This window comes from Lupinus angustifolius, unplaced genomic scaffold, assembly GCF_001865875.1.
Source record: "Lupinus angustifolius cultivar Tanjil unplaced genomic scaffold, LupAngTanjil_v1.0 Scaffold_90_23, whole genome shotgun sequence".
In the NCBI taxonomy this organism is placed as follows: domain Eukaryota; kingdom Viridiplantae; phylum Streptophyta; class Magnoliopsida; order Fabales; family Fabaceae; genus Lupinus; species Lupinus angustifolius.
In genome coordinates, this window is record NW_017724506.1 from 1 (window position 1) to 9,277 (window position 9,277).

Consider the following 9,277-nt stretch of genomic DNA (forward strand, 5'->3'; position numbering starts at 1 on the left):
AGTCAAACCATAGAATAAGGTTCTTTATTTTCTTGTGAATGTCTAAGTGTTGTAATTGGAAGAAGTGCTTGTAAAACATTATTTCAATTATAGTGAAGAAAAATATCCCAGATCAGCCGGGAGGCCTGGATGTAGTTTGCAAGTGGACACGCAAACGAACCAGGATAAAAATCGTGTTGCAGGATTTTTCTCTCTCTTTCTCTTTATTGCTTTAATCGATTACTTTGTATAGTTGTTTTAATTGCTATATTCTATTTCTATACTATACTGTTGTAACTCTGATATATTTGTAAGCTCTGTATATTCATTTCAATCTTGGTTGATTGTCATGCAAGAAACCGAATCTGTTTGTGTAATCTGAGCTGTTTTAATCGATTAAAGTGATTACGTTAATCGATTATTTCTATTATGTTAATCGATTAATCTGGGGTTATTTCAGCATTAATTGTTGTTTTCGAAAAGCGAATACTCTTACCGCTATACCTATTCAACCCACCTTCTAGGTGTATTTTAGCCACTGATACCTAACAGATTTTAGGGAGAGAAACACAAGAGAGAAGGAGAGAAGTCGTGAGAACGACTTTAGATCTGGATTTTCTTGTATTTTACATCATTCTAGTGTTGTACTGCATAGGATGAGTGGCTAATTCTCTCTATGTTGGAATTGAAATGTAATTTTCTAACCCTTGTATTCTTGTAATCAATTCAAAAATATATTTTGTTGTTTGATTTTGGAAAGTTTATGCTTTGCTTAATGCTTGATCTTCTTAATTTCTAGATTCTTGATCTTGGATCGAAGTTTAACTCGGAAATAAAACTTGGAATCGAATCTGGATGATCTTTCTTGATTCATCATTGATATAAGAATAAACAATGATGTATGAGTTGCTTTTACATTGGATTTAATGCTAAATAATTGATTAAATATCCAAAGAATTGGTGTTTGATGAATTATCTAAGGATTTTATAATCAATGAATTGATACAAATGATTCGAAAAAAATGTTGCATCAAGATTAATAACTTCGCAAGTTTTATAGAACTGAATCTAAAGATTAAAAAGAGGACAAATGATGAAAGTCAATCCCAACCATTTTTATTTTGCATTAGAAAATCATTTTTAAATTAATCATTTTTGATAATATAAACCAATGAAAATATTATTTCTCAACTTTGTACATATTTACTCAATTTACTACTTTAGAAAATAGTACAGATCCGAATTGCTCTCTGAGGACGATATCCCAATATTTACCGGTTTTGTTACTTAAGTGATACAGTTCACTTGTTGTACCAAAAATATCAACATGTTTCTGGCGCCATTGTCGGAGAGTAATGTACGATTTATATTAGTTTCTGAATGTAGTTCATTGAGTACTGTAATTACTTTTTATTTCTTTTGTATGTAATTTTAGTCTCTATTAATCTTTGTGCTAATTCTTGCTGTAGTCTTCTCATTTATGCTTTTGAGAGGAAAAACTATTGAAGATCAATTTTAGTTTAATCCTAAGATTGAACGGTCAGTTAAGAGCAACATGAAGAAAGCAAAAGGCAAGAAGAAGCAGGGGGCACAATCTAGTTCTCAACAGACAATAACCCAAGAGCCTCAATCTGAAAAGATGGAAAATGCAAATGCTGCTACTGGAAACAATGAGAGACCTAATCCTCCAAGAAGGACATTAGGTGATTATGCTATGTATCAAAGTCCAAGCCACTATTTGAGCATTGTCATTCCACATACTGAAAGGACAATGGAAATCAAACCAACTTTTCTGAATCTGGTCCGTGCACATCAATTCTCTGGAAAGGATTATGAAGATTCATATACACATTTGGACAACTTCTATGAATTGGTGGCAACTATGGGCTATAACGACAATGAAATGGAAGCTGCTTACATGATATTATTCAACAATTATTAAAAACCTTCCTAATATTTCAACTTATTCAACTTCCCAAGAGAGTTTTCTTTCATATTATATTTTATAAAAAACTTCAAATCAAACATTTTTTCATCAAAATCTATTTAATATTTATTATTACTACTCTCATGATATATATATATATATATATATAAATATAAAGAAATTAATGCAAATTCTTGTAATACATATTTATTAGGTTTTAAGTAATAATATATTTGTAATACATATTTAATAGTAAAATCATATTTATTAGTTTATTCTTGCAATACATTTATTCATTTATAATTAGTATTTGTATTAAATGTATTTATTTATGAATAAAATCATTCATTTATTAGATTATTTTCCTAACATCAAATATATCGTCTTTCAATCTATTTATTTATTTTTATTCCCTGAAAAGTATCTTTTACTAAATCTTTTGTATCATCTATGTTTGTTGTGCTACTATTACATTTGTTTTAATTCAATAGGAAGTTTCACAATATCATTGTCATTTATTTTCCTTATTTATTTGAATGTGTTTGAATAATGAGAATGCACAAGTAACATGTATATTTGTGAATGCACATGCTAACATGTATGTTTGTGAATACACATGCTAACATGTGTATTCTTAACCATACTAATATACATGTAAATATGTGTTCTTAATCATGAGAGAAATTTTTTTCCATACATATGCCCAGGTAACTTATTAGTTAATTATATATATAATAATAAAGCATTTATTCATCCATGCCCACCATTTAAACACATTTTCAAAAGAGACCTAACATTACCCTACTGTTAACATGTTCATGTGGGATATATCCATTGTCAAACTTACCCTAATATATATTTCTCCCTCTAGAACCAAAGTGAATTTTGGCGATCATATTTCTTTTTATTAGTTCCCTTAGTCCCATTTCCAACATTAGAGATACATCTTAAATATCCAATCTTTTCATGACTTCCTCTTATATCACCACCTTTATTACCAACAATCTTTGAGTAGATTTCACTAACAAACCCTTTTGGTTTATCCAACTTCTCATCATCATCACAATCAACCAAAATATCTCCCTCTTGAGCACTAGCATGACCATCTCAAATGTGGTTCCTGTCCACATTCTTTGATCGAAAAACTATGTTACTATATTTGTTAAGGCCATGCTTGTTTAGGTGTTCATTGGAATCCATGAAAGTAGTTGTAGGAGTAGGAGTAGTACTATTGGAAGAAAATGAACAAAATGATGATGAGCCTGGTGATGGTTCAGAAAAGGGTGATGATAATGATGAAGGAGAGTTCTCTGAACTTTCAAAGCCTTGTTGGATTTCAGTGGCTAATTTAAGAGCCTTCAAACGTGCTTGTCTAAGAGTATCTCCACCTTGTAGAAGTTTGAGGACTTGATCTGATAGTTTTTGCACCCTAGCTCCCCAATCAAACCTGAAATAAATTAAATAATGAGTGAAATACTCACTTTAAAACTTATAAATTTTTGGACAAGTAAATGTTCAAATTGGATAGCTTACCCCAGTCAAAATATTATTTAGGAAGTTATAAAAAATAATAATTATTTTAACCTGTGTTTCATAACTTCAGATTTTATTCTAGGTTTTTTAATTTTTAGGGATTAAATTATTAAACGCAAATATTTTGAGATATCAAAATAGGTGTTTATTCTTAAATAAATTGATTCATGGTGGGCAATAGTTGTGACACCCTATTTTTATTCTGTCTTATTTTCCAATATTTATACTCAAAATAGTGAAAACAATATAAAAGTTGTCTGCATTGTTTCTTGAATAAATCTAGAAACAGTTAACAAAATGAAAAATACTGATTACATTTATTAGAGAATGGTTAGTAGATTACGTTATTAAGTGTGTTCTCTTAGTTAGAAGTGTGGTTAAAGACTGTGTTATGCTCATTGTGCTGAGCTGTCAAGTCTTGTGTATAAATACCTTTCATCTCTCTTGTAACAGATTAACAATTCATTAATAACAAATTTCAGTTTTCTCTCAATTCTCTTTGTTTTTCTGTTATTCTTACATGGTATCATGACTTCAACCGTTCCTGGAGCCTCTCGTTCTTCTCCTCCTCCTTCTTCATCTCCTCCACATTCTCCGTCTCCGCTGCAAACGTCGCGTCACCGCTGGTTCTTCCAACGCCGGCGATGAAGCTTACATAACAAAATTTCCTCGTGTGGTGTCACTTCATGATCGCAACACTCACTTCCAACCGAGCCAACAAATTCGTTCTAGGTACAGAAATACCTCATCGTTTTCTCAATGATGATGAACGGTTAATCAATAAGGTAAGCTCTGCTTATCTACGCTGGGAGGAGCAAGATCAAGCGATCTTCTCCTGGATTCTGAACTCATTATCAGTAAGTTTACAACCTAGAGTTGTTGGATGTCAACACTCGTGGCAGTTATGGGAAGAGTTACATAGCTTATGTAGCTTACAAACAAAAGCGAGGAGTCGACAACTTCGTTCTCAGTTGCGCTCCATCACTCAAGATTCTTTGTCAATTTCTGAGTATATTCGCAAGATTAAGAACTTAGTGGATGCACTTGTGTTCATTGGCGCACCAATTTCAACCTCAGAGCACATCGATTATGTCCTTGATGGTCTAAATGAGGAATTCCAGCCTGTTGTTACTTCAATTGAAACGAAAGATGATCTACCAACACTACATAGTTCGGAGTCATTTCTCCTAACTTTTGAAGCAAGAATGGAGAAGAATAAATCAAAAGTTCTTGCTGATGCTCTATCTGCAAATGTTGCTGCTGCTCCATCTCTTTCATCTTCCTCTGGTCCTCATTCAATGCAATCAGTTCCTTCGTCGTCTCAGTTTCATGATTCGGGTCATTTTTCACCAATGCGCCCTAATTTTGCTAATGGTGGTTATCGTGGTTTTCGTGGGGGCCGCCGTGGTGGTCGTTTCAGAGGTGGCCGAATTTATCACCGTCATTCACAGTTGTATTGTGAATTTTGTAACCGTCATGGACATGAGGTGTCCAACTGCTACTATGCACCTCTTGGATACAACTCCCTATCTCACATCCTTCCTGGATCTGGAGCTCCTACTCGTCCAAGTGGGCTTCGACCTCAGAACACTCTTCATTTTTCCAATGGGCCTATGAAACACTCGGCCCATTACAACTCACCCTATGCTGATCACTATTACTCTTCTTCTCATCTATATCCTCATGCTTCTTATTTTCCTCCTACAGCTGCTCACTATTCCTTTGGGCCTCCTCCTTCCTCTTCTCTGCTTGGACCTGGCCCAGCTTCTTCACAATACGCTTTTCCCCCATCCTCACAAGAACAATATCATCATCACTCACCTTACACACCATATGCCATGACTGCTAATGCTCCCCTCTCAACACAAAGCCTTCCACCTAATATCCTGAATCCGGTGCCACCAATCATTTAACCTCAGATGCTGGTCTCATTCATGAACCTCAAGAACAGTTTGGTCCTGAACACATATTCATGGGTAATGGTCATGGTATTCCTATCACTTCTACTGGAAACTCTTGGTTTAATTCCTCTAACTCATCTTTTTCCTTTTCTCTAAACAATCTTCTGCATGTTCCTAATATTACTAAAAATCTCATCAGTATTTCTCAGTTTGCTAAGGATAACAATTGTTATTTTGAATTTCATGCTAATGATTGTTTCGTTAAATCTCAGGGTTCTAATACACTTCTCTTGAAAGGGAATCTCACCAAAGATGGATTGTATGTCTTTCATGATATTGTTCCTAGCTATGTTCCAAGCTGCTCAATAGCTTCAGATTTGAATAAGTCTTCTGTTTCCTCTAGTTCTCATACTTTGTGTAGTTCTTTTCAATTGTGGTATTGTAGACTTGGTCATCCTCAGGAGGCCACAATTTACAATGTTTTAAAACAGTGTAAAGTGCCTTATAAAAATAAATCAATTTCTGATTTCTGTCAAGCTTATTGTTTAGGTAAAGCTCACAAATTGCATGCTCCATTGTCTACTTCTGTTTATCATAATGCTTTTGAACTTGTATTTGTTGATTTGTGGGGTCCTGCATCCGTTCATTCTTACTCTGGTTTTAGATACTATTTTACTATTGTTGATGCTCACTCTAGGTTTACATGGCTGTTTCTCTTAAAACAAAAGTCTGAAACTCTATCTTTGTTTCAGTACTTTGTTAACCTAGTTAAAACTCAGTTTGGAACAACCATTAAGGCTGTCCAAAGTGACTTTGGTGGTGAATTTAGGCCTTTCACCACTTATCTAGGGTCTTTAGGCATCAATCATAGGCTTTCTTGTCCTCACACTCACCACTAGCAAGGTACTGTGGAAAGAAAGCATCGACATGTTGTTGAAACTGGTCTCACACTCTTAGCCCATGCTCATTTACCTATGATTTTTTGGGAATTTGCCTTTACTTCTGCCATATTTCTTATCAATAGGATTCCTACTCATACTTTACAGCAGAGGTCACCTTTTCAAGTCCTCTTTGGAGATATACCTGATTACAAATTCTTCAAAGTTTTTGGTTGCTCTTGTTATCCTCTTCTTAGGTCTTACAACAAAAACAAACTTGAACCTAGAAGTACTGAGTGTGTCTTCTTAGTGTATTCACCTAATCACAAAGGTTACAAATGCTTGTCTAGGCATGGAAAAATTTACATCTCCAAGGATGTAGTGTTCAATGAACATTCCTTTCCCTTTGTTCACAATCCTGGTTTTGGTGATAATGATTTGCCAACAACCACTTCCACTTCTCTCTCTCAGTCCTTTATTCCTTTGAATGTGTTTAATACCCCCACCTCTGTTGATCCTGAGTCCAGTGGTGGTCCTTTATCCTCATCTTCTGGTCTTATTAATTTGTCTCCTGGTCCTATTAGTCTGCCTAATTTCACCTCTGGGTCTTCTGGTGCCATTTCTTCTTATTCTTCTGGTGCCATTTCTCCTCCTCCTCCTCCTCCTCCTCCTGCTTCTTCTTCTTCTTCTTCTTCTTCTTCTTCTTCTTCTTCTTCTTCTTCTTCTTCTTCTTCTTCTTCTTCTTCTTCTTCCTCTTCTTCCTCTTCTTCCTCTTCTTCCTCTTCTTCCTCTTCTTCCTCCTCCTCCTCCTCCTTCTCCTCCTCCTCTCTTCCTCTATCCATTCTTCCTCCTCAGTCTACTCACCCAATGCAAACCAAATCTAAGTCTGGAATTTTCAAAACCATTGTGCCTAGGGTGTTGCTTACTCATAGTGAACCAGTCAATGTCAAGTCTGCTCTTGCTGATCCTGTTTGGAAACAAGCAATGCAGGAAGAATATAATGCTCTCATTGCTTTGGGAACTTGGTCATTGGTTCCCTTACCTCCTAATAAGCAGGATATTGGATGTAAATGGGTCTTCAAGGTGAAAGAAAACCCTGATGGTTCTGTTCTTAAGTACAAAGCTCGTTTAGTGGTCAAGGGTTTTCATCAAAAACTTGGCATTGATTACACAGAAACCTTTTCACTAGTTGTCAAACCCATTACCATCAGAATTCTATTAACCTTGGCTGTTACCTATCAGTGGCCTCTTGAGCAATTGGATATTAACAATGCCTTTCTAAATGACATTCTTGATGAGGATGTGTATATGCAGCAACCCTCTGGGTTTCAACATAGTGACAAGTCCCTAGTGGGCAAACTTCATAAAGCAATTTATGGTCTCAAACAAGCACCAAGACAATGGTTTCACAAACTTAAGGCCACTCTTATCACTCTTGGTTTCTTTGTCAGCAAGTGTGACAACTCACTGTTCATCCATACCTCTACAAAGACTCAAATATTTGTTCTTGTTTATGTGGATGACATTATTGTCACTGGTTCTTCTCAGCCTCTTGTCCATAAAGTCATTAAAGACCTCAGTGCATCCTTTGCTCTTAAGCAACTTGGCAAACTTGATTACTTTCTTGGTATTTAAATCAAGCATCTCTCTAATGGCTCTCTTCTTATGTCTCAATCCAAATAAATTAGAGATCTTCTTGCTAGAGCTAATATGGAATCAACAAAATCTGTCACTGCCCCTATGACTACAACCTGCAAATTGTCCAAATAGGGTGATGATGTCTACACTGATCCTACTTTCTATAGGTCTATTGTTGGGGCACTTCAGTATGCAACCACAACAAGACCTGACATTACCTATAGTGCTAATAAAGTTTGTCAATATCTAAGTAATCCCCTTAATTCTCACTGGGTTGTAGTCAAGAGGATATTAAGATATCTCCAGGGGACTCTGTCCTTTGGTCTCTTCATTCAGCAAGCTACTTCATCCGTTCCTCTTACCATATCAACATTTTGCGATGCTGATTGGGCATCTGACATAGATGACAGAAAATCTACCTCTGGTGCTTGCCTTTTTTTGGTACCAATCTCATTACCTGGTGGTCCAAGAAGCAGAATACCATTTCCAGATCTAGTACAGAGGCATAGTACAGGAGTTTAGCTCTTGCTGCTCAAGAGCTCATGTGGGTTGAGTCCCTTCTCCAGGAAATTAAGTTTCAATACACAATTCCTACAATTTAATGTGACAATCTTAGCACTGTAGCTATGTCTCACAATCCAGTTCTTCACAGCAAAACAAAACACATAGAACTTGACTTGTACTTTGTGAGGGATAAAATTCAGAACAAAACTCTAAAAGTCACACATGTTCCCTCTTCCTTGCAAACTGCTGATGTCCTAACCAAACCCCTCTCCACTACCAAGTTCATTGGTTTCAGGCAACAACTTTAAGTCAGAGACTATCTTAACATGGGTCAGAATTTTCAGAGCCCAGAAGTTCATGGGGGTATATTAGAGAATGGTTAGTAGGTTAGGTTATTAAGTGTGTTCTCTTAATTAAAGGTGTGGTTAAAGATTGTGTTATGCTCACTGTGCTGAGCTGTCAAGTCTTATGTATAAATACCTTTCCTCTCTCTTGTAACAGATTAACAATTCATTAATAACAAATTTCAGTTTTCTATCGATTCTCTCTTCTCTTTGTTTTTCTGTTATTCTTACAACATTTATTAATAAATAAAAAACATGAAAACACAACATCACTAGTTTATTTAATTTATCACTAATTCATCATACGGGGTCCAGATTTTGAAAATTTACCCTTTTCCATCAATATGTGTAAAACATCCTAGTTATTCAATAATTTCCACATCACATTGAAACTTTGGTTAACCATTTGACTTTGGTTTACTACAAGAAATTCCTCTACAATTGTTTATAGATTGTTATAATGTGTTAGTAGGTTTTGTGAGTCTTTTCATAGAATATCTTTGGTTGTTGTGGACATCAATGTGTTATTTGTGAGTGTGGGGAATGAAGAAAATGTAAGTGGTGTTGGTTGTT

At 35.3% G+C, this 9,277-nt stretch overlaps 1 protein-coding gene across 1 annotated transcript; it reads left to right on the forward strand.

The window, feature by feature from the left end:
- The first annotated feature begins 4,125 nt into the window (after positions 1–4,125).
- LOC109339708 lies at positions 4,126–8,378 on the forward strand. The gene is made up of 6 exons (XM_019577197.1): positions 4,126–5,334; positions 5,613–5,757; positions 5,890–6,190; positions 6,365–6,855; positions 7,159–7,845; positions 8,137–8,378. The coding sequence occupies exons 1-6, from the start codon at positions 4,126–4,128 to the stop codon at positions 8,376–8,378; spliced, it is 3,075 nt and encodes a 1,024-aa protein (XP_019432742.1).
- Positions 8,379–9,277: the final 899 nt, after the last annotated feature.

What these genes read in the sequence shown, in the direction of transcription:
- LOC109339708 (XM_019577197.1), top strand. Translation starts at nt 4,126, where the DNA reads ATGATCGCAACACTCACTTCCAACCGAGCCAACAAATTCGTTCTAGGT. An exon ending in CCTTTCACCACTTATCTAGG is followed by an intron (nt 6,191 to 6,364) that starts GTCTTTAGGCAT and finishes TCTTATCAATAG; the next exon opens with GATTCCTACTCATACTTTAC. An exon ending in CATTTCTTCTTATTCTTCTG is followed by an intron (nt 6,856 to 7,158) that starts GTGCCATTTCTC and finishes ATAGTGAACCAG; the next exon opens with TCAATGTCAAGTCTGCTCTT.